This window comes from Palaemon carinicauda, chromosome 1 (assembly GCF_036898095.1).
Source record: "Palaemon carinicauda isolate YSFRI2023 chromosome 1, ASM3689809v2, whole genome shotgun sequence".
Taxonomy (NCBI): domain Eukaryota; kingdom Metazoa; phylum Arthropoda; class Malacostraca; order Decapoda; family Palaemonidae; genus Palaemon; species Palaemon carinicauda.
In genome coordinates, this window is record NC_090725.1 from 158,900,167 (window position 1) to 158,926,364 (window position 26,198).

Here is a 26,198-nt window from a genome sequence, read left to right on the forward strand (position 1 = left end):
TGGTTCGAGAGGCCTTGATCAACGAACAGACGTTTTCCGTCTATGGTATCGGGTGTATCTTACCAAGATCTCCCCTACCATAAGACGAGAGAGACGTTGTTTCTCCTCGTCATCCGAAGGCTTTTCGCATAAGAAACCTGTCACAAGGTTTCGAAGCCCTTAAGCGAAAGTCAGTCCTTTCAGGACAGGTCCAGCATCCTGGTTACAACCATTAGGACAGCTCTGACCCTATGCAGTCATCGGATAACTGCTCGCCGCCTAACAAAAGCGTAACACAGACTCCGAGAGTCTTTTTTTGTTGGCAAAGTGTTGCGGTCACAGACGTTACCCTCGTCTCTTACCACAACCATTTCCGTTGATCCTTAATGGGTTGTATGGCAAGACATGCAGTATATGCTTGCCTCCCTTATGGAAGACTATTCTGCCGATTAGTCCGTTGAGTCTAGCCGTTTATCTCATCGATATCCTGGCTTTCAGCCAACCTAACATTCCTTTGTGCTTACTGTTGACGTTGGCGTAGCTTAGTCACGTCAGTCAGGTTGTTTAGAACCACACTCGATGCGGTCTCGTGTGGTTTTTCAGCCGCATTTGGACGTTAGGCCACTTGCTGATGCTCCTGTTGACGTTCAAGACGTTCACTAACAATCGGAGTTGACTTGTTTTGACGCTGTGCGTCAACCTCCGCATTCTAGAGTTGTTTTGACTGCTCAGTCTAGGCAGTCAAAGCAGTCTCGAGTGGACGCTGTGCGTCCTCACGCACCTGTTGTGGTTGACAGTTCAGTTGTTGACAGTTCACAGACTGTCAAGCAGTTACATGACGTTGCGTTCAGGTCCGCTACTAATGCACCAGTGAGTGTGGACTCTGCTTGTAAAGCATTGCCACCACGGTAGGTCTCTCCCTTGCTTGAGACTCAGCTTTTATCGGACAAGGTTCCTGTAGATGAGGAAGTTGCTGTTCCCCCTCCTACTGATATTCCCTTGAGGACTCTGTCAGATGGAGAGGAGCCTAAAGCTGCTTAGCCTCCTATGGACTTTAATTAAATCATGATGATTTTTTTAAGGATCTTTGTCCGGATCTTTTTGTGACTGCTGCTCCTCGTTCGCCTAAACGTCAGAGCTTACACTAGGCCTAGCTACTTCGAAGCCGTTGTTTTTAAGCTAGTGCTCTCTCGCTCTCCTAGAGAGCTTTACGTTGGCTAGGCGACTGGTTTTTCACCAGGAGGAGTTTGGGGGATACAGCCTTTGCTTTCCCTTCTTTTAAACTGGTTTATAGAGCGAGAGTCTGATATGACACGAGAGAAGTTCTCGGCTTGGGAGTTCATGCCTCTGCCCAGATAGACTTCTCAATTCTCGTAGACTCTCCCTGGCGCCTGGCCAGGAGATGCTCCAAGTTGTTTACAGGTCAACTTCACAGCTGTTTTCGAGCCTTTGAAGTTTTGCTGTACAATTATGTCATGCATAACAAGGCTTTCAGGGATGGTAAGCGGTACCGCCTCAGTCGCTAACCCCGTCTGTTGCCACACCTGCTCCCGTAGACCCTAAATGGGCTTTGCTGCAAGACATGCAGTCCAAGCTTGCGTCCTTGATAGAGGACTTTAATGCGGAGAAGGTTGCTACCGAACCTTCTGGCCAACAACCTTCCAACCGGTCGGTTGTGCGCCCTGTTGACGCTGAGGTAACCTACTCGCGTCTGCCAGTTGAGGTGGTTCCTCCACCGATGCGACCCAGTGTGGGTTGCCAGCCGCACGTTGACGTTAAGCGACGCTCGGAGGTGGTTGTTGACGTTCAGGACGTTCAACAACCAGCAGAGGTGACTTGTTTTGACGCAGTGCGTCAACCTCAGCAACCCGGTAGGGTGTTGACTGCACAACCCAGACGGTCTAGACAGTCTCGGGTTGACGCTGTGCTTCCTTGCGCACCCATGGTTGTTGACAGTTCACAGACTGTGCAGCAGTTCCATGATGTTGCGTCCGGCTCCGTCACGCATCCACCAGTGCGACCGGACTCAGCGAGCCAGACGTTGCCCACTCCGTTGCCGTTTCCTCATCAGTTTTCGGATGAGGAACCCTCTGATGAGGACGTTGCTGAACAACAAGACGATCAGCCCCCAGAATAGATCAAGCCCTGCTATCCATCCAGAAGATGCTGAAGAAGGAACGCTGCTCAGTCAGGCTGTGGATGAGTCTGGTAGGGACGCTGTCATCCGTGGAACAATTTGTGTCACTAGGAAGACTACACCTCCGTCCTCTTCAATACCATCTAGCTTTTCACTGGAAAAAGGACAAGACGCTAGAAGCGGTCTCGATCCCGGTTTCCGAAAAGATAAAGTCTTGTCTGACTTGGTGGAAGGACAATATCAACCTAAGAGAAGGTCTTCCCCTGGCTGTTCAGACTCCCAACCACGTTCTCTTCTCGGACGCATCGGACGTGGGCTGGGGCGCGACACTAGACGGTCGGGAATGCTCAGGACTGTGGAACTCGAGTCAGAGGAGCATGCATATCAACTGCAAGGAGCTGTTGGCAGTATATCTGGCCTTGAAAAGCTTCAAGTCTCTCCTTCGAGGCAAAGTGGTGGAAGTTAACTCGGACATCACCACGGCCTTGGCGTACATCTCCAAACAAGGAGGTACCCACTCACTGACGTTGTACGAGATCGCAAGGGACCTGCTCATCTGGTCAAAAGGTCAAGACATCTCCCTAGTAACGAGGTTCATCCAAGGCGACGTGAACGTCATAGCAGATTGTCTCAGTCGGAAAGGGCAAGTAATTCCAACCGAATGGACCCTCCACAAGGATGTGTGCAAGAGACTTTGGGCCACTTGGGGTAAAACCATCCATAGATCTCTTTGCAACCTCGCTGACCAAGAGGCTTCCAATCTATTGCTCTCCAGTCCCGGACCCAGCAGCAATACATATAGATGCTTTCCTCCTAGATTGGTCACATCTGGATCTCTACGCATTCCCACCGTTCAAGATTGTCAACAAGGTACTGCAAAAGTTCGCCTCTCACGAAGGGACAAGGTTGACGTTAGTTGCTTCCCTCTGGCCCGCGAGAGAATGGTTCACCGAGATACTTCGATGGTTAGTAGACGTTCCCAGTAGTCTTCCTCTAAGGGTAGACCTTCTACGTCAGCCACACGTAAAGAAGGTACTCCAAAGCCTCCACGCTCTTCGTCTGACTGCCTTCAGACTATCGAAAGACTCTCGAGAGCTAGAGGCTTTTCGAAGGAAGCAGCCAGTGCGATTGCTAGAGCAAGGAGAGCTTCTTCCTTAGAGTCTACCAATCGAAGTGGGAAGTCTTCTGAGACTGGTGCAAGTCAGTTTCTGTATCCTCGACCAGTACCTCTGTAGCTCAAATAGCTGTTTTTCTCTTATACCCGAGAAAAGGACGATCCCTTTCAGCTCCCACTATCAAGGGCTACAGAAGCATGTTGGCATCGGTCTTCCGGCATAGAGGCTTAGATCTTTCCAAACATAAAGATCTGCAAGACCTCCTTAAGTCTTTTGAGACCACCAAGGAGCGTCGTTTGGCTACCCCTGGATGGAATTTAGACGTGGTACTAAGATTCTTCATATCAGACAGGTTGGAGCCGTTACAATCAGCCTCCCTGAAAGATCTCACTCTTAAGACTCTTTTCCTGGTATGCTTAGCCTCGGCTAAAAGAGTCGGTGAGATTCATGCCTTCAGCAAGAACATAGGATTTTCGTCAGAAAAAGCCACTTGTTCGCTACAACTTGGTTTTCTAGCTAAAAATGAGCTGCCTTCTCGGCCTTGGCCTAAATCTTTCGATATCCCCAGCTTATCGGAGATCGTAGGCAATGAACTAGAAAGAGTCTTATGCCCTGTTAGAGCTCTTAAGTTCTATTTAAAGCGTACTAAACCTTTACAAGGCCAATCTGAAGCTTTATGGTGTTCAGTTAAGAAACCATCCTTGCCTTTGTCAAAGAATGCTTGGTCAGACTTTATCAGATTGTTAATACGAGAAGCTCATTCACATCTGAGTGAGGAAGACCGAACTTTGCTTAAGGTGAAGACGCACGAAGTTAGAGCTGTAACAACTTCCGTGGCCTTTAAGCAAAATATATCTCTGCAAAGTATAATGGATGCAACCTATTGGAGAAGCAAGTCAGTGTTCGCGTCATTTTACTTGAAAGATGTCCAGTCTCTTTACAAGAACTGCTACACACTGGGACCATTCGTAGCAGCGAGTGCAGTAGTGGGTGAGGGCTCAACCACTACAATTCCCTAATTCCATACCCTTTTAATCTTTCTCTTGAAACGTTTTTATTGTTGTTTTTTGGGTTGTCCGGAAGGCTAAGAAGCCTTTCGCATCCTGGTTGATTTGGCGGGCGGTCAAAGTCATTTCTTGAGAGCGCCTAGATTAGGGGTTTTGATGAGGTCCTGTTGTATGGGTTGCAACCCTTGATACTTCAGATCCTAGGGGTCGATCAGCATCCTAAGAGGATCGCGAGGCTCCGTAAGGAAGACGTACTTAAAAGGCAGAGTAATTGTTCAAGTCGACTTCCTTACCAGGTACCTATTTATTTTGTTTTTGTTATTTTGATAACTTCTAAAATGAAATAAAAACTCTTAGCTCATAAAAGTGTAAACATATATTACTGGTCTCTACCCACCCCCCTGGGTGTGAATCAGCTATATAATCACCGGCTAAGTTAAATATTGAAAAATGTTATTTTGATAATAAAATAAATTTTTGAATATACTTACCCGGTGATTATAAATTAAAGGACCCTCCCTTCCTCCCCAATAGAGACGCAGTGGGACGAGGAGAAAATTGAGTCTTTGTTTACATTGAGTACTGGGTATCTGGATGACAGATGGCGCTGTTGGGCACACCCGCAACCTGTGTAGCGATCGCTGGCGAGTTTTTACCGTAGAGTTGTCTGTCGGGCAACAGAGTTGCAGCTATATAATCACCGGGTAAGTATATTCAAAAATTTATTTTATTATCAAAATAACATTTTATGCAGAAAGGTGACATCATGGAATGAAATAACTACAAGGGAATTGAATTAACAGAGCATGGTTTGAAAGTGCTAGAGAGGGTACTAGATGAGAGATTGTAAAGATTGGGAATCAGAAATATGGATTTATGAGGGGGAGAGGGACTGTGGATGCCATCTTTATAGTAAGGCAGTTACAGGAAAAAATACTAGATGGAAACCAGAAGCCCTTCTTTGCTTTTGTAGATTTAGAGAAGGCTTATGACAGAATACCAAGAGAATTGAAATTTTTTTTGCTTAAGGAAGAGGAAAGTCCTGGAGAAGCTGGTTAGAATGGTAGAGATGATTTGCATAAGAACAAGGACAAAAGTAATAACAGCCGTTGGAGAAATTGAAACTGAAGTTAGTGTTGGATTACATCAGGGGTCAGCTTTAAGCCCATTTTTATTTGTGTTGGTCTTGGATGAGTCAAGTGAAGGGATCAGAAATGAAGAGATATGGGCATTGTTATATGCATATGATTTGGTGATTACTGCTGAAAATGAGGAAGAATTACAGAGAAGAGTGGTAGAGTGGCAAGAGACTTTAGAAAGGGGTGGTTTGAGGGTGAATGTGGATAAGCCTTAGCAGTAAGGAATGTAGGGACATAATAACCATACATGAAAGTAGAGGAGTAGTTATAGAACAGGTAGAACAATTTAGATATTTGGGGTTTACTATAAACCAGGAGGGAGTATGTGAGGCTGAAGGGGAGAATAGGATAAAAGCACCATGGGGAGAGTGGAGGGAGGTAGCAGGAGTGGAATGTGATAGGAAAATGCCAATCAAGGTAAAAGTCAAGATCATAGCACAGTAACATGACCAGTGTTGATGTACGGATGAGAAACTTTGGCTTTAAGACAAAAAGAGGAAGCAAAGCTTGAGAGAGCAAAGATGAGAATGCTAAGGTGGTTTATGGTAATATCACCGTTTGAAAGATTGGAAAAAGATGAAATAAGAAGAATGGCTGGTGTAGTAAAGATTGCTGGATTGAAAAGTGTCATGACTGAGATGGTGTTGGCACATGTTAAGGGGGGATGGTGGGAGGGAGTGCGGAGGGCCTGGGAGGAACCTGTAAGGGGGAGAAGAGCAAGAGGGAGACAGAGAATTAGGTGGTGAGATAAGGTGAAGGATGATATGGAGAGAAGAGGTCTAGTGGAAGAGGATGCCTTTGATCGAAGGCATTGGAGAGGTCGCATCAGGTAACCAACCATTTAATGTAAGAATAAAAGTGGGGAAGAAGATAAAATGATAGTTCAAGCATTAATTGTTTCTTTAAGGAAATAGAAAAGATCCTTCGGGAGTTTGCTGTAATTAGCTGATCCGGAAAGCATAGACGGTAGTGTCATCAACTTATAAATGAAAACAATGGAAAAGATTAATATTCGCTGTTTGTTCCGACAAGAGATACTTACCTCGAACTACTTTCATAGGTGGAGGGGGTATAAAACCACTCCGCTCCGACCAAAATGATTCAATTCCCACCCCCACAATGCCCGGCTGGGACCCGGCCGCCATCTTGACCTTAGGTCCTCAGTTCTCGCTGGTCGGTCGCAACGTGCAAACGTCCCGACCTCGCTCCCGCTCTGACCCTGACCTCGTGGTCTCCTTGTGTTCCCTATGTTCCCTTGTGTTTTCCAGTGTCCTTTCTTTCCCTGTGTGTATCATTGCCCTGTGATGGAGGCTCATCGTCGTTGCCCGGGGCTTCTGCGGAGAAAGCTTGTGGCTCTTACTTGTCCAAGGAAGAGGTTGACCCACATTCCCTTTGTTCCACGTGTCGGGGACAAAGGTGCATGAAGGATGTTACTTGCCCTGAATGAGTCGTTTGGCCCGACTGGCAATGGAAGTTAGTCGGGATGAAGAAGAAGAAGGCCAAGAAGGAGAAACGTACTATGTTGAGGGAAACCTCGGTAGAGTCGTCCTCTGCCAGGACGACTCTGGTACAGGTGAAGTCCCAAAGGTCATCCCCAGTCCCTGTCCATGGCGGGGACGTAGATGAGTCTGTTGCCGAGCCACAACCGATTGTTGAGCCCGTTGTTTCGTCGGGTGAGGCCCCTGCGCCGGATCCCTTGTTATTGTCTTTGTGGGCGCGCTTTTGCCTTGTGGGTACCCCTTCCATGGAGGAGTTTGTAGCCCAAACTCGTGGTGTTGAGGTGCCCCCCCTGGTAGCGGTTCCGGTCGTAACCCCGGTAACTGATTTGCCTTCTCTGTGTATTGTTCCAGGTCTGTCATCCCATCATTAGGTAGGAAAGGTCCCGGGTCATAGCCATCATTGTATGACTCAGTAGGGGAATGAAGCCTGGGAGTAGGAGTTGAAGCAGCAGCCATGGCATGCTGAATTCTTTGATGAAGAATGGGCTCGATACCCAATTCTCTGGTATGGAGTTTGTATCCTTCCAACTCCTGGACTTGCCTGTGAAGGAGGCTAAGATGCCATGTGCCTCCTTTGGAGGAGTTTCCAGAGGCCTGGGAACTTATTGTGGTTAGGAAGATTCTGGGGACTGTGAGGTCTGGGAGACTTCCAGGGAGGTGAAACTAAGTCCCAGGGGCAGAATGAGAGAGACTGAGTGATCTGATTTGACTGGAGAGATCCTGTGAGACTCCACAGATCAGATCTTTCTCAGAGATTTTGATCCCCTACTAGTCCTATGGTAAAAAGTATCTTCTCGGTTGAGGTGTGACTGGGACTAGGCCAAGCCATTTCCAGATAGAGTCAGGATCAGAAGGCTTAGCCCTGGCAGCTCTCATTTCTAGGTATTTCTGGTATCTGGAAATGTGCACAGATGGGGTGCATGTGGGAACTTGAGGTCAAAGGGAGCTGTAGGGTCCTTTTTGGAGACACCTTAGTTGTTGAAGGAGTAGAAACCGGTTCATCAAATTGAACTGATGAAGCAAAAATCACAACTTGAGCAGGTCAATTTGCCAAGGCCATTTTGACAGTACTGTATCCTGAATCCATGCAGAGTCGGGGTCCCAAGGGGTAGCTGTCTGGGTGCCTGCTGAAGGTGCATGCACTTACTCTTGTGCAAGAGGTGGCATCTTACTTGCAAGTATTCACTATGTATTGGTGAGATTGGTCGTGCATATGCGCAAGGCTAGGGAAACTCACTTGTTGTTCTTGTAAGGTGGAACCCATATGTAAACCTCGAGACAATTCCCAAATGGGTGAGGGTGCTCTGCTGGATGCACATGAAGCTTGAATTGAGAGGGTTGGCTGGGAAATTGTAAACCGACCTCCCCACCCCAACAGGAGGATCACCTGCAGCAGTGGGCATCTTGGGTATCTGCTGTTGACGAGCGAGTGTGTCTTGCTGGGACCTTATACACAGTGGTGGTGTAATGAAGAGTTAGATGGTGCTGGCAACAAGTCGTGAGCACACTTACGAACAGCGCGAGGAGGTGTCCTCTCGAGTAAGGATAATCATTCGCAGCCATGATGGTGTTCTAACGAAGTACGCCTCCTGCGTTGAGCACGGTCAGTGTGCACTCTCACTTCAAGGGGCGCGTAAGCGAGGTGTTACCCTCAAAAGTGACAGTGTGGAGCACTTCAGGGACAGGAGGATCTGCAGAGGAAGAAAAGGCTTGGGCCACCGGGCACGAGAGAAGGGACTCCCCTCTCTCGGCACTAGAAGGGCCGAGCAGATGGGAGCTCCTGCTTATGCCCCACGCTTCAACGCCTCCAGAAACCGATCCTTTGATGGAAACTCGAAAGTCCCAAGGATTGCCACAGCTCACGAAGAACATCAAGAGGGTACCTTTCACAGGAGGAAGGGTCCACTCCTCCAGGGGAAGTAACGTGCTCCTCTGGACCTAAAAGTCTTCTGGTGGTCAAAGGCATATCCCCCTTACTCATTCATCCTCTGGAGTAGGAGACCACATGAGCATAGGCAGGAGGTTTGGTTCCTGTATAAGGAGAAGAAAGTCTGGGTTTCTTGACCTTTGAGGCAGAGCTCGAGGGCGACTTCTTCCTCCTTTGGTTCAACTGCTCCTGAACGTGCTAGAACTACAGTTGGTCATGCCCGAACAAAGTTGGTCATGCCCGAACAAACTCGCTTCCAGCTTCCTCAGAAAGCAGCGTAGTCACACCAGAAACAAGAAAATAAACAAAGAGCAGTTTGTGAAAAGAAAATGAAGCGGTAATGGAATACTGTACATCTGTTCCGTATAAAGGGCAAATCAAAAGTGGTTGAACTAAGGAGTATGAGGATAGTAACGGTAGTGCGGCTCCCGCCCTCTTTTCTGCCTGGATGTTGGCTGCCACCTCGCTCAAAGTTTTTATGGCCCGAGCACCAGCTCGTGCTGATCTATGATGGTTTGTATTTTTGTTGGAACGTTTATATTTTTCTTTACTTAATTTTACTTGTAAAGAAATGGTGTTTGGGTTACATTATGGGAATAGGTACTGTAATTAGGAAGTAATCTGGATTCCTGTATTTCATATTTTATTTCATGATAATTTGCTACCAATATTCAAGACCACTTGAGTCTGAATATTAGTTGTTGTTATTGTTTTAAATCTTTAAATGAATTAGCTCTTTCCTCCACTAGCTACTCAATTCCATCAGAATGTGGGAGTCAGTAATATGAACATCAGGGAGGATCCTAGAAATAAACAGAATTTTAATAACAACAATTATTTATATACTCCCCTGATCAGTTTATATACATGCCCACCATCCTCCCCACTGACTTCTGGTTTGAAGATGATAGAAAATAGTTTAGATTTTGAGACTGAATATGGAAAGTTGTTGCTTGAACAACCCATAGGTAGTTGCTATTAACTATTTGATCGTCTCATTGCTTTATTAAAGGCATAAGTTATTGAAAAGAAAGAAAACGGTAAATACTTTAGTTTAGTGGTAAACATCGATAAAATGAGTTTCCCAGAGAGAAGCAATATGAACATCAGTTGATAATAGAAATACAAATTCTGTTATTTGAGTATTGAAATAATTAGTTTTAGTTTGGAAATATGTAAATTTTATTCACAAGCTATGATATATTTAACATATTGGATTTGGATTCCATTTTTTTCAGCTATGCTGTAGTTGCAGCTGGGTGTGCTGGCTGCCCAAAATTGAAGTGTGAGCGTCCAGGGTGTGGAACATATTTCTGTTATCATTGTAAAGCAGAGTGGCATCCCAATCAGACCTGTGATATGGCAAGAGCTCAGAGGTCTCCCAATGTCCTACTTTCCTCTTTCAATCATCTCCATGACATTCAGAATAGTATGTATCAAAATATTAGTAGAAATATGATACAGTATTTCTAAATGTTGAGCATAATTTTTTATTTTGAAGGTCAATTTTAGAGGTTTTGAAATGGTAATGCTGATTACATGCTTAATTATAATCTGTTTATTGGAGTTATGGATAATTATTACAGAAAATGGTCCATTTCGTCATATCCCATTAATATATACAGGTAGTCATCCATATCCTCCAATAGTAACAATATTTGCAAATAATACAGTTGACCTTGATGTTCATGGGGATTAAGTAACAGAGACGGGCGCGAAGATTGAGAATCTGCGAATGCTTGCTACCCTATGGTAGGATTACTCCTAACCTACAAACAACTCCCTGACCATTACCTAACTAATCCACTAGATAAACCACTCTACTGCACTGCATTCTTTTCATGTGCTTTTGATCGTGGTATTTTAGTTCATACTATTTTATGAAAATTGTACATTATTAACACCACTTCTGTACAAAATAAGACGACTTGTAAAACAAGTCGCCACAACATGCATTGTATAGTAACAACACTTGGTGATACTGTAGAGTTAAGTCTGTAATAGTTGATGAATGAAATGCACCAAAAATTTAAAACTACCCGTAAAATAAAAAATGCTTTACTAAACCACAATTATCTTTTGTTCCCATACTAACAAACCTGTTATTTATTTGGGTGCTCTTTTGGCAAAACTGGAAGGTAGCCATTAGACTTTGATTGCGAGGTGGCAACCCTGCCTAACCACTTGAGCGGGTTGGCTGGGGGTAGCTGCGGAGTACCCAGCTGCCTCTATATATACTCTCACAGCAGTGAGAGACGCCACTTTTTCTTTTGATTCAGTGGAGATCACACGTGTCCTCTCTCCCCCGGACTGTCATTGGACTTTTGATTTTGCTTTCTCTTTTTCAGGTGTGCGTTTTCTCTCTACGATTGCCTTCATGCGAACCTGTCCAGGGCGCCAGGGTGCCACGTGCGGTACTTTCATGTCGTTGGAGACCGACCTGCAGCGTGTCCTTCGTGCAGAGGCCATCGCTGTGAACATATATAAAGGTCTAGGAGACCATATCAGGAACTCATTCAAAGTAAAGGCACTTATACAAATCCACAGATATAGTATTTTCAAGTAATTCTCTTGTAAGCTTCCATCAGGACGACATGGCTGAGCTCAAAAAACCGATTTTGAGCAAAGCAAAAAATCTATTTTTGGGTGATATGGCCATGTCGACCTGATGGACCCTCCCTTCTTTCGAAAAGGAGTATAAAACTGTAACGAAAGACCCCACCCTAAACTACTCTATCTGCGGATATCCATGCTTAAATGCAACAAGGAATAGTTACGCCATAGTACTGGGAGGGGATCCACCGGGTAACCTTGATAACGGCTCCCCTTCAATTTCGCCACTCTTCCCCCTCAAAGTGAAAAATCTATTTGGGGTGAAGATTGCCATGTGTTTTATCAAGAAATACGTCCCCTGATATGCGATATCCTTAAAAGTTATATTAAGGATACTCGCGCCAGGAGTTAGAATTCTGGAAACCTGTGGGTAATTCTCTGGGAGTATCATTAGCCAAATATCCCTTAGAAAGCTGCTTAAAGGAACCTTCCATCAGGATGACATGGCCATATCACCCAAAAATAGATTTTTCGCTTTGCTCAAAATCCGATTTCTTTAACATAATTCACCTCAATCTCAAATGCTAAATCTAGGACATTGTCTTTTCTTGTTGGAATGTGGTTTATTTGTTGCATATTATGTTCTAATAGCATATCCTGAAGCTTTTCAAATTGCCTCTTATCTTCTGCGCTACTATTACTCTCTTTTTTATATATTCCGTTCTTTCCAATCCACGAAAGGAAAGTTAAAATCTCTGGATAGGAGTATATTCCAGTCTTTATGGTTTCTACATATATCATCTATTTTTTCTATTATTATGTCAAACTCCTTAGTATTTGGGGATCTGTAAACTACAATATTCACTAGTCTCATATTCAAATTCTACCGCAATCAATGCTCATTCTGTGTTGCTGTATTTTTCAAAGACTTTTCCTTGATTTATGTCTCTTCCATATATTGCGGTTCCTATTTGTTCTGTCTGATCTATATGTTTGGAAGCCCTTTATCTGGTCATCACTGCCAGTCTCTTGGGAATACCATGTTTCACTCATATTCAATATGATGTATCTATTTTTTCAATTTGGGTTAGTTCTTCTGAGAACTATTTTCCTTTTAGAGTTACTCGTGACTAAACCCTGTGCATTCATCACTATAATGGTTTGTGTTTCATCCCCATTATTTAATATTGGTAATAATATGGATTCTCCCATGCTTCCTTCCTGTTCTGATATGATGTTCTTTTCTTCATTTCCAGGAATTCTGCCATTAAAAAATACAATTTTTCTATTATATTTGCTCTTTCGCCTTCGTATTTATTTTTGTGTGTATGCCTGCAATTATCCCCATATCTGCACCAACCTCTTGCATTATAGATGCATTTTTTATAGCTGGGCTCTAATAGTGCATATTTGGGTTGAAAGGCATCATATCTTGGGGCCTTTTGTGCAAAGTGCGGTATATACTCGGCTTGCTTTTTGTTTCTTTCTTTGTTTCATTTTTCTTTTCTGTTTGCTGAGTTTTCTGACTTTCATTCATGGTTGCAGGATACATATATCGACAATTTTTTTGAATTTGCATCCTTTTCCTTCTTTCAGGTTCTTGCATATTTTTGGATGGAGATCTCTGCATTTGTCTCCATATTCGTCTAAATACGCAGATTTACCATATATTTCATAAATATGGCATATTTTTGGATGCTTGTAGTAACATCTTTTGCCAAATCTGCAATTCCCTCTTTTCAGTGAATTGCAAACTACGAATATCTTTCTTTTCTTTTTTTTCTTGTTCTTGCTCTTCCTTAAAGTATGTAGGTCCGGGTAGAGTCTCTTGGGTTTATTATTTGTTTCCATCTGATAATTTATTTCTTCGTAAGTACAGTGATACCTCTACATACGATCTTAATTCGTTACATGAGCTGCTTCGTATGTTAAAACGATCGTATGTTGGAGCAAATATTCCCATAAGAATACATGGTAATTTGTTTAATTTGTTCCTCAGCCTAAAAACCCATGATAACTCCTTAATAAATTGCTACACATAATGACACATAACATTAATACAATTGAATAATACAGAAATATCTAAAAAAGAATAATAATAAAGAAATAATCAATAAAAAAGGGGTTTTTATTAACACTTTACCTTAGAGACAGGCCAGCGCAGGTGTAGGGATTGCTAAGCAGGAGGAGACGAAAGATCAGCGAGGAGGTAGAGACGGCAACTGCGATAACGTATCATAACTTACTCTAACTTACACCGTGAACTTTAACCTAACTTAGCTTTTTTTTTTTTTAATTTTTATATTTTATATTTTTTTTTTTTTACATTTTTTTTCTTTTCTATTTTTAATTTGCATCACTTTCAGTCGATTCGGTCTTACTTTTCTTTGCTTCACTTTCTTTCTCTTCATCATGATCACTAGACCGTTTCGTAGATTTATTAAAGAAACTATCGAGAGAAAGTTGCTTGGTACAGCTTTTGAAAATTTTTCTAGTGTGTTAAACAAATATCATCGAACTGCGCAACTACACGGCAAACCTGAAGTTTCTGTGGGTGATGATTATCCATGAAATCAACCATGTGTTGATGATATGCCAACATCTGTTTTATTTCAGCCGTACCTGAGATGTGACCTACCTCCTCGATCTCCTCCGACCCACTCAACTGCGCTTGAAACTCATCATGCTGCATGGCTTGCAGCTCCTTGAGTTCCTCGGTGGTGAGCTCTTCATGATGCTCATCGACGAGTTTGGTGATGTCATCTTCATCGACCTCCAGACCCATGGACTTGCCAAGGGATACAATCTCTTCGACGTCTTCCTCGATGGCAAGCACAGGTCCAGGCTCGGGGCCAAAACCTTCTAAATCTCTGGGAGCAACAGCATCAGGCCAAAGCTTCTTCCAAGCAGAATTCAGTGTTCGACGAGTTACTCCCTCCCAAGCCTGATCTATGATCTTTAAGCAGTGCACGATATTAAAGTGGCTCCTCCAAAATTCACGCAAAGTTAAGTTGGTGCTTTGCGTGACATTAAAGCACTGCTTAAATAAGTGCTTGGTGTAGAGCTTCTTAAAATTAGAGATGACTTGCTGATCCATGGGCTGGAGGATAGGGGTGGTATTCGGTGGCAGATACAACACTTTGATGAATTTGTATTCGTCGATGATATTATCTTCGAGTCCTGTGGGGTGAGCGGGTGCATTGTCCAAACAAAGCAAGCACTTCAAAGGCAAATTCCTCTCCTGAAGGTACTTCTTGACACCAGGTCCAAAAACTACAATTACCCATTCCACAAAGATATGCCTAGTGACCCAAGCCTTAGAATTAGAATGCCATAGAACATGTAGCAGGTCTTTATTAATTCTATGTGCTTTAAATGGTCTAGGGTTTTCGGAATGGTATACTAATAACGGCTTTATTTTGCAGTCCCCGCTGGCTTATGTCCAGGCATTTTCCTCTCTTCGGCGGTAATGTATGTTCGACTAGGCATCTTTTTCCAAAACAGACCGGTTTCATCACAGTTGAAAACCTGCTGCTCTACGTAGCCTTCCTCCTCCACGATCTTTTCAAACTTTTTAACAAAATCATTAGCAACCTTGGTGTCCTAACTTGAAGCCTCTCCATGCCGAACAACTAAATGAATCCTGGTCCGTTTCCTAAATTTCTAGAACCAACCTCGAGACGCCTTGAATTCCTCCGTCGTAACATCGGTTGAACTCTCCCCTGCGTCACCCCCAGAGCCCGCCGCCTTCAAGTCACAATAGATAGCACTGGCCTTCTCACAAATGATCGTTTCAGTGATCGTATCGCCAACAATCTCCTTGTCCTTTATCCAGATCAACACAAGGCGTTCCATCTCTTCCAGAGTAAGGCTACGACGTTTAGAAATAATGGTGATCCCCTTCGATGGTTTCACTGCTTTAATGGCTGCCTTCTGTTTTATGATCGTCGAGATCGTAGACATATTCCGGCCATATTGTTTAGCCAGATCGCTAGCACGCACACCTTGCTCATGCTTTTCTATTATTTCTTGTTTTAGTTCTATTGAAAGTATTAACTTCTTCCTTTTCTCACCACTACTACTTCCTGAACCGAACCGAAACTAAGCTTTTTAGGACCCATGATTATAAGTAAAATAAAAAATGAAACGTGAGAAAAGGAAGATAAAAAACACTGTTAATAACGGAGCAAATAGAGAACAACCACACGATGCGCACGAGATGAGAGGACTGATCAAGGCGACGCTTGATTGGCGTCCCTCCAATGTGCTGCCGTCTACCGGCGTAAACAAGAAACTACGATCGACGCTTTGAGAAAATTCTACGCGTACGCGTATGATCTACGTCGTATGTTGGAGCAAGACTTCGGGTGTCGAGACAGAAATTTGATCGAATTTTACTTAGGATGTTGGAAAATTCGTATGTAAAGACAATCGTATGTAGAGGTTCCACTGTTGTTTTTGGATGGCATCATATGTTGTATCAATGATTTCCTCTGCATCCTTACACACATCCTGTTAATTTTTCTCTTTTTCTTCTTCTTAAACTATTTGCAGATTCAGTCTCGACTTAATTATATTTCCTATCCAGACTAAGCATGTTGAGCAGGATACCTTTGTGTCTTTATTTTTTATTTTTTGATGCACTTCAGCGCAGGTAGGATGTGTTGGTACATGGCATACATCGCATTTCCTGATAAGCTGTTGTGGTATTGTTACTTATTAGGGTCAAACAAGCAACAACATATAATGACTTCAGTCATTCACAAAATTACTAATTACCAGATTCGTTAAGAGAACTCAAGACCCTTTCTCTACATTAGGAGTTCATTGCGTTGTGTTACAAAGATAAATGGTCATACTATATTCTATTGAGCCTTTGCCCCAATTATTACTTACTTGGTTTCATATGAAGTTCTTGCCGAGTTCGGATTACCACGATACCACATATATATATTTAATTTTACCCAGTCACGGAATCCCACGCACAGATATGCATATCCCTAGCGATTTATCCCATTCAAGGTAATTAAATATTATAAGATACTCATCCAAACTTCGGTTGACTAATTCATCCACTTCATTAAATGCTGGGAAGGAACGGCATCGTTAATCAAAGTGAAATCCTCCTCACTCTGATTAAGTTCTCCAAAAACCACACTACATACGTTGAGAAGTGACAGGCAGCAACTGTCGCCGTTAGCTCTGTTGCTTTTGTCGTAAAAATAATGCGTTCGCTCTCTCTCTCAAAGTCACGACTTCCGCTTCGTTCGCTCACGACAAAAGAAAACAACAAACGAACGAAACCAACTATTCAACGCAAACCGAACGAAACTATTCAAACAACTTACATCGCATTGTTAACCACTTATACAACTATTCACAAGACAATATTCCTTGGTAACAATGCTTATTACAATTAAATATAAACAAAACCTTCATTTGTACAGAAACCTGCACATTTCCACTTAACGCAATGTAATATAAAAGAACATTTTCCATATACAATATGAACATAGATATTCAATAACAGTTGATTTCCCATGTCGTTATTGTAAGTAACGACATGTGGATTAACAATGGAATACCACATCTTACATGTATTGCACCATTTTGGCATTCTTTTTCCCAACGCATCAATCAGCATATTCACCATATTGGACTTCTTATTGTTTTTTTATGGGATGTGTTGATTGCTGTAAACATTCTTTATAAGTCTCTTTATCACCTGGATCGTCTTTGGAATTTCTTCTATTATTTTGCTGATGTTTTCCGCAGACTTGCTGCAGTTTGTTGGATCATATTGTTTCCATATGTCTGAGAATATTTTTCCGTCACACTGGTTGGAGTTACTAGCAACCTCTGTTACCAAATGGTCTAGTTCTTGTTTTGCTAACTCATGGAATTTATTTTTGCTGATTGCAGCAATGTCCCTCCAAGCTCTGCCTGTGTTATAGAGTGCCATCTTGATCAGATTTTTAGTAATTCATAAGATAACTATCCTCTGCTGACATTTTATCCCACTTTTCTGACCTCAAATTAATCACTGACTATTCACGAAAACTTGTAGCTATATTGCACTCGATAGCCTTTTGTTATCCGTGTTAAATCAGCTTATTTATCTGATCAGACAAGTGTGCTCACTCACCGGCATACAGAAGAGAGAGAGAGAGAGAGAGAGAGAGAGAGAGAGAGAGAGAGAGAGAGAGAGAGAGAGAGAGAGAGAGAGAGAGAGAGAGAGAGAGAGAGAATGGTGGGGGAATTATTATTTACAGTATGCATTTTTTTAATGCATACACTGTACATGTATATTCAATATTATGTACGGTGCATATTTTTTTATGACCGTGTATTAATAATGTATTTCAATTGCATATATTACATTACCTGAACTGTATGCACTGTATTTATCTATCTAAGTTCGCCTTTAAATTTGCTCCATTTTCTGTTAATTCTCATAGATAAGTTGTCATAGAAAACGACTCGCCAGTACATTAACCCTTTTATCCCCAAAGGACGTACTGGTACGTTTCACAAAAGCCATCCCTTTACCCCCATGGACGTACCGGTACGTCCTTGCAAAAAAAATGCTTTAAATTTTTTTTTTTTTCATATTTTTGATAATTTTTTGAGAAAATTCAGGCATTTTCCAAGAGAATGAGACCAACCTGAGCTCTCTATGACAAAAATTAAGGCTGTTGGAGCAATTTAAAAAAAATATACTGCAAAATGTGCTGGGAAAAAAACTTGGAGGAAAAATAACTGGAGATGCCCTGACCCGGATTAAGGGAAGCCAGGTTTTTACCCTTCAAACTGTCAGTTCATGATCCTTCAAGTTAATCTCTGTCACTGTATTTGAATTTGTAGTCAGTTCTATTCAGACCTTTGTTTAGAGACGGGAACCCTTATTGTGCTTTCATTAGCGATGGCTCCTTCCGGTGCTGCTCTTGGTTGTACAAAAAAAAATCAGTTGCCTGCCTTTAGGCAAAAATCAGTAACAACAGTTGTGAGATTATCACAAGCTGTGTTCAATGTCATCCATAGACGGCTATAAAGGTCAATGATTTTACTGTAGTTCATTATTCCAAGGAGTTTGTAACTGATTCACCAATAAGTTGAGCAACAAGTTTAATATTATTTTTTTTTTTTTTGATAAAGCATCACAGGAAGGGACCATCGCTAATAAAATAGCACAAGAAAATAGCTATCGGCTATAAACAAAGGTCTGAGTAAAACAGACCAAGTACCAGTACGCTGTCGGAGGATTAACTTGGGATCGAGATTTGACAGTCTGAAGGTGTGAATCTGGCCAAACCCTGGCCTCACGGGTTCAGGAAAGAATTCTGAGTCAGGGCATCTCCAGTAGTATTAATCCTCCTAGGAAAAAAATAACCCCTTGGGGGTTAAGGGTTGGAAATTTCCAAATAGCCTGGGGGTAAAAGGGTTAATAAGTATGGGTAACTATGCTGTGCGGTGTTACTGTCTTCCTGTACTTGTTTCTTTTTTATCAAAATATTATTGTAGTACAAAATTTTAAATATTTAACTTAGCCGGTGAATATATAATAGCTGAGCCTCCGGCGGCTCGACAGAAAAAACACAAAAACTCGCGAGCGATCGCTATGAAGGTTGCGGGTGTGCCCACTAGCGCCAACTATCGGCCAGATACCGCATATACATGTAAACAGACCCAATTTTTCTCTGTCGGCCTTAACGACAAGACGTATCAATACTCGCTGTATAACCTGGAGTTTTCTCAACATATTTGGTGAAGTACTTCCTTTTGGTTTGAGCTTTCGCAGTGCAGGTGTTTTATCTTCAACTTAAATCTTGAACTCGTTTTTGGATAGATTTAATTTTTGATGACTTTGGATTGTTTTTTGGACTTTCTTTGACTTTTAAATGGCCGACCCTTCCCTTAGTACGGAAGTGTGTTTTAGGCTTTTAGCAATTATCTTATCACGTTATAAATTAATTATAGATTTTCCTCTATATATTTTATATCTCAACCGCCTTTATTAGGCCTCTTCGATTAGCTTTCCATTTATAATAAACATCAAGATAAATTTTAATGATTTGTTTATATGCGACCTTTCCTATTCCTCCTCTAATCCGAGAGTAGGCGGTCCTAACTTGGAAACCGAAGTTAAACAACGTTGAGCCCTTTCAATCGTAAATAACTTTTACAGAGCAAATGATTTAAAACTTATTAAATGAATATTTTTTAGTAGATATTTTATGAAAGATTTTCTTTGAATAGTCTTCGTACTGTTTCAAAGATGAACTAACGTTTAGTTTATTTATGCTACGCAGTTTGCGCTCTATCGTTACGATAGAGAGAGAGAGAATCACGGTTTCACTTTGCAGAAAGAGTAAATCGATTCTGACGTTTTGTTCATTCTTTTTTCAAACTTAAATGTTTTAAATACTATTTTAAAGGAACTTGTTAATTGAAAAACCTTTCAGTTTTTTCCTTTGGTCAAATAACCTGTTTATTGACGAAAGATAAGTGGGCTCTTCTCTTCGGTGCGAAATCAAGAGAGAGAGAGAGAGAGAGAGAGAGAGAGAGAGAGAGAGAGAGAGAGACGGAGAGAGAGAGAGGAAGAGAGAACGTTCCGATCTTTATTCTCGTCCCAAGCAAGTAACGTTGTTCTCGAGTCAGTTTTTTACTCTCGTCCCTAGTCTCTGTACGGGGAGAAAGGATAAAACGTTTTTAGTTTTTATTCTCGTCCCAAGGCACTGTACGGTGAGAGATTGAAAACGTAGTTTTGAATGAACTAGTGTTTAGTCTCCTTCCCAGCCACTGATCTTTTTATCTTAATATATGTTTACTGTTTTTTGCTTGTATTAATGTGCTTACATTATACGACTGATTTCGCAATTACAGTATAACCTTTTGAAGAGGGTAGAATTGCGTGCTTCAGGTAGAAATCAGTTTTATTCATACCTAATGTGAATTGTTGAAAAATTCGATTTCAGTGAAGTAAGTGCAAAACAGAAAATCGTAGTGATAAAGTGATAATTGCGCAAAGTGTTATCAGTGTTGCGACCGAGGGTTCGTCTGTTCGTGCCTGTCGTTCGCCTAGTCCGAGACCTCTTGCAAGCTCCCAAGCCCAGGGGAGAAGTAATGTCGTACGACTTATGGGTTCGAGAGGACTTGATCAGCGAACAGACGTTCCCTCTATGGTTTCAGGCGTGTCTCATCAACACCGCCCCTACCATAAGACGAGCGAGACGATTTTCTCCTCGTCATCCGAAGGCTTTTCGCATAAGAAACCGTGGAACAAGGTTTCGAGACCCTTTAAGCGAAAGTCAGTCCTTTCAGGACAGGTCCAGCGTCCTGATTTTAACCATTAGGACAGCTCTGACCCTATGCAGTCATCGGAAGACTGCTCGCCGCCTAAACAAAAGCGTAACACAGGCTCCGAGAGTCTTTTTGTAGGCAAGGTTTTGCAGTCACAGACGTTACCCTCGTCTCTTACCGCAACCATTCCCGTTGATCCTAAATGGGTTGTACGGCAAGACATGCAGAATAAGCTTGCCTCTCTTATGGAGGACTATTCTGTTGAGCAGGTTCACGATGATCCTCGCCGCTTAGCTGATCGAGATCTTGGCCGTCAGCCGCCCAAACAAGCCTTTGCTCGTCCTGTTGACATTGACGTTACAAAGTCACGTCAATCGTGTTTTGTAGAGCCTCACTCGATGCAGTCCCGTGTTGACTCTCAGCCGCTTGTGGACGTTCAGCCACTGCCGCTTGCTCTTGTTGACGTTCAGGACGTTCACCAACCAGCATAGTTGACTTGTTTTGACGTTGAGCGTCAAGCACCGCAGTCAAGAGTTGTTTTGACTGCTCAGTCTAAGCAGTCAAGGCAGTCTCGAGTTGACGTCGAACGTCCTCCCGCACCTGTTGTTGTTACTGGTCAGTCCTTTAAGCAGTTACATGACATAGCGTCCATGACTTATACTGTTGCTCCTTTGCGTGTGGACTCTGCTTGTCAAGCATTGCCACCACGGCAGGTCTCTCCCTTGCTTGAGACTCGGCTATTGTCGGACAAGGTTCCTTCAGATGAGGAAGTTGCTGATCCCCCTCCTACTGATATTCCCTTGAGGACTCTGTCAGACGGAGAGGAGTCTAAAGCTGCTCAGCCCTCTATGGACTTTAAATAAATCATGCTGATTTTTAAGGATCTTTGTCCGGATCTTTTTGTAACTGCTGCTCCTCGTTCGCCTAAACGTCAGAGTTTACACTAGGCCTAGCTTCTTCGAAGCCGTTGTTTTATAAGCTAGTGCTCTCTCGCTCTTCTAAGAGAGCTTTACGTTTGCTAGGCGACTGGTTAATCACCAGGAGGAGTTTGGGGGAGACAGCCTTTGCTTTCCCTATTTTTAAGCTGGCTTATAGAGCGAGAGTCTGATATGACTCGGGAGAAGTTCTCGGCTTGGGAGTTCCTGCCTCTGCCCAGATAGACTTCTCAAACCTCATAGACTCTCCCTGGCGCCTGGCCATGAGACGCTCCAAGATTTTATGGTCGACTTCAGAGCTAGACCATCTCCTGTTAGGAGTTTTTTCGAGCGTTTGAAGTTTTGCTGTACAATTATGTCATGCATAAACTAGGCTTTCAGGGATGGCTCCAATGATCTGACAGCCACGTTCTCTGCAGGAACAAGTCCCTTAGGGATGGCTCCAATGATCTGGCAGCCATGTTCACTGCAGGAGTACGTAAGAGGCAAGTGCGCACAATGTGTTCATTGTCAAGACAAACTTCACGATGAAGTCTACCAGGCTGTCTTGACAGCATTAATGGAAGGCGACTGGATGGTCTCTCTCAACCTTCAGGAGGCATACTTCCTCATTCCTATACACCCGGATTCCCAACCGTTTCTGAGGTTTGTTTACAGGAATGTGGGGTACCAGTTTCGAGCCCTGTGCTTTGGCCTCAGTCCTGCTCCTCTCGTGTTTACGAGGCTCATGAGGAATGTGGCAAAATCCCCCCATCTATCGGGGATCCGAGCCTCCCTGTACTTGGACGACTGGCTTCTCAGAGCATCGTCCAGTCTTCGCTGTCTGCAGGATCTACATTGGACGTTGAGTCTGGCCAGGGGGTTGGGACTTTTGGTCAACCTAAAAGTCCCAACTGATCCCATCCCAGATTATTCTATATTTGGGGATGGAGATTCGCAGTCCAGTTTTTTCGGGCTTTTCCGTCTGCCACCCGAATAGAACAAGCCCTGCTCGAAGTCCAACTAATGCTGAAAAGAGAACGTTTGTTCAGTCAGGAGTTGGAACAGTCTCGTAAGGACTCTCTCATCCCTGGAGCAGTTTGTCTCACTAGGGAGACTACATCTTCTGCCTCTCCGGTTCCATCTAGCCTCTCACTGGAACTAGGACAAGACGTTAGAGACGGTATCATTCCCAGTCTCCGAACCAGTAAAGGCATGCCTGAAATGGTGGGACAGCAATATCAGTCTGAGAGAGGGACTATCCCTAGCAGTCAAGAACCCAAACCACGTGTTGTTCTCAGACGCGTCGGATTTGGGTTGGGGTGCGACCCTGGACGGTCGGGAATGCTCGGGTCTGTGGACCTCAAGTCAGAAGAGCATGCACATCAACGGCAAGGAGCTATTAGCAGTCCACTTGGCCTTGATGATATTCGAAAGCTTCTTCGAAACTAAGTGGTAGAGGTCAACTCAGACAACACCACAGCTTTGGCGTACATCTCCAAGCAAGGAGGCACACACTCCTTCACGCTGCTCGAGATCGCAAGGGACCTTCTCTTATGGTCAAGAAATCGAGGCATCTCCCTGTTGACGAGATTCATCCAGGGGGACTTGAACGTCTTGGCAGACTGTCTCAGTCGGAGGGGTCAGGTGATACCCACGGAATGGACCCTCCACAAGGACGTGGGCAAGAGTCCTTGGGCTACTTGGGGTCAACCCACCATAGACCTCTTTGCCTCCTCGTTGACCAAAAGGTTACCAATCTATTGCTCTCCAGTCCTAGATACAGAAGCAATCCACATAGACGCGTTTCTACTGGATTGGTCTCTTCTGGACTTATATGCATTCCCACCATTCAAGATAGTCAACAAGGTACTGCAGAAGTTCGCCTCTCACGAAGGGACAAGGTTGGCGTTGGTTGCTACCCTCTGGCCCGCGAGAGAGTGGTTCACCGAGGTACTTCAATGGCTGGTAGACTTTCCAAGAAGTCTTCCTCTAAGGGTAGATCTGTTACGTCAGCCCCACGTAAAGAATGTCCATCAAAGCCTCCCCGCTCTTCGTCTGACTTCCTTCAGACTATCGAAAGACTCTCAAGAACTCGAGGCTTTTCGAAGGAGGCAGCCAGTGCGATTGCAAGAGCGAGGAGAGCTTCTACCATTAGAGTATACCAGTCGAAGTGGGAAGTCTTTCGAGACTGGTGCAAGTCAGCATCTGTGTCCTCGTCCAGTACCTCTGTAGCCCAATTCGCAGATTTTCTTTTATATCTGAGAAAGGTTCGCTCCCTTTCAGCTCCCACGATTAAGGGCTACAGGAGCATGTTGGCTTCGGTCTTTCGACATAGAGGCTTAGATCTTTCCAACAATAAAGATCTCCAAGATCTCCTTAAGTCTTTCGAGACCTCTAAGGAACGTCGTTTGGCAACTCCTGGATGGAACTTAGACGTGGTCCTAAGGTTCCTCATGTCAGACAGGTTTGAGCCATTACATTCAGCCTCCCTGAAGGATCTCACCCTCAAGACACTTTTCCTAGTGTGCTTGGCTTCGGCTAAAAGGGTCAGTGAACTTCATGCCTTCAGTAAGAACATCGGCTTTTCTACAGAAAAAGCCACTTGTTCACTTCAACTTGGTTTCCTGGCCAAAAATGAACTGCCTTCTCGTCCTTGGCCTAAATCTTTTGATATTCCTTGCTTATCAGAGATCGTAGGCAACGAACTGGAAAGAGTATTATGTCCTGTTAGAGCTCTTAAGTTCTATTTAGCTAGTACTAAGTCATTACGAGGTAAATCTGAGGCATTATGGTGCTCAGTTAAGAAACCATCATTGCCTATGTCAAAGAATGCTTTGTCATATTTTATCAGATTTTTAATACGAGAAGCTCATTCTCACTTGAATGAGAAAGATCGATGTTTGCTTAAGGTTAAGACGCACGAAGTTAGAGCTATAGCAACCTCCGTGGCCTTCAAGCAAAATAAATCTCTGCAAAGTATTATGGACGCGACTTTTTGGAGAAGCAAGTCAGTGTTCGCATCATTTTACTTAAAAGATGTCCAGACTCTTTACGAGGACTGCTACACACTGGGTCCATTCGTTGCAGCGAGTACAGTAGTGGGTGAGGGTTCTACCACTACATTACCATAATTCCAATATCCTTTTTAATCTGTCTCTTGAAATGTTTTTAATATTGTTTTTTGGGTTGTACGGAAGGCTAAGAAGCCTTTCGCATCCTGGTTGATTTGGCGGGTGGTCAAAGTCATTTCTTGAGAGCGCCCAGATTAGGGGTTTGATGAGGTCCTGTTGTATGGGTTGCAGCCCTTAATACTTCAGCTCCTGGGAGTCTTCCAGCATCCTAAGAGGATCGCTGGGATTCATGAGGAAGACAGACTAATAAGGCAGAGTAATCGTCTAAGTCAACTTTCTTACCAGGTACCTTTATATATTTGGGTTTTGTTATGATATAACTGTCAAAAACTCTAAGCATATATGCTGTAAACTTAATTAACTCTGGTCTCTACCCACCACCATGGGTGTGAATCAGCTATTATATATTCACCGGCTAAGTTAAATATTTAAAAATGATATTTTAATTATAAAATAAATTTTTGAATATACTTACCCGGTGAATATATAAATTAAAGGCCCCCCATTCCTCCCCGATAGAGACCCAGCGGGATGAGAAAAATTGGGTCTGTTTACATGTATATGCGGTATCTGGCCGATAATTGGCGCTAGTGGGCACACCCGCAACCTTCATAGCGATCGCTCGCGAGTTTTTGTGTGTTTTTTCTGTCAAGCCGCCGGAGGCTCAGCTATTATATATTCACCGGGTAAGTATATTAAAAAATTTATTTTATAATTAAAATATCATTTTAATGTGTTAACATTATCATTACTATATTAATGAAATAACTGCATGCAATATTACTACATTATCACTGCAATATTACTAAATTATCACTATTAATGAGTAAGACTGTCTGTAGAAAGTGTTGGGAAGCTTTTAGTAGCCTATATGATCTCATACATAGGATGTGAGCGGAGAGAACGGAATGACGCGAAGCATACACAGTGTAAAGGAGTTTGGGCTATTTGAAATCATCACTCAGCGTGAATTTTATCACGAATATGAGAATTTTTATTTGATAGGTTTTGCGTTGTTCTTATGCGCGAAAAACAAGTCGCGAAGCCAGAACCTGCGATAAACAATGGCTGACTGTAGTTGATTGGATGCATATCTAAGAAAACCTGAGTTATTATTAATGTTGTAGTTTTCATCAGATTTTATCACTATGTTATTGTAATTACTATTGCTACTTTTGCTTATGGTCTTGCCACCATCCCTTTGACCCCTCTTTTCTTTCATCCAACTTGATATATAATATTCAATTTTTACTTTGTAGCTGAACTGCAATATTTTTTACTCATTTGCACTTGAGCACCGAATGTCCTCTCTGGCCCCAGTACCAAGGCATATGCCCTAAGTCTTAAATACAATATATCTAGTAATATGACAACTACTATTTTACTATTACTACTTATGAAGCTGTAACCTAAGTTGGAAAAACAAAATGCTATAAATTTATGTCTTACAGTCCGTCTGAATTACCCTTTCTGGGAAACTGTGAATGTCAGCGT

General features: G+C 42.9%; 1 protein-coding gene across 5 annotated transcripts in view; it reads left to right on the top strand.

Moving 5' to 3' along the window:
- LOC137652693 (E3 ubiquitin-protein ligase RNF19B-like) overlaps positions 1-26,198 on the top strand; it is a 305,828-nt gene that overhangs the window by 148,770 nt on the left and 130,860 nt on the right. For all 5 annotated transcript variants that reach the window (XM_068386125.1, XM_068386099.1, XM_068386105.1 and 2 more), the window contains exon 6: positions 10,042-10,232. In XM_068386125.1, the coding sequence (XP_068242226.1) occupies positions 10,042-10,232 (191 nt within the window). The remainder of the gene's footprint in view (positions 1-10,041; positions 10,233-26,198) is intronic.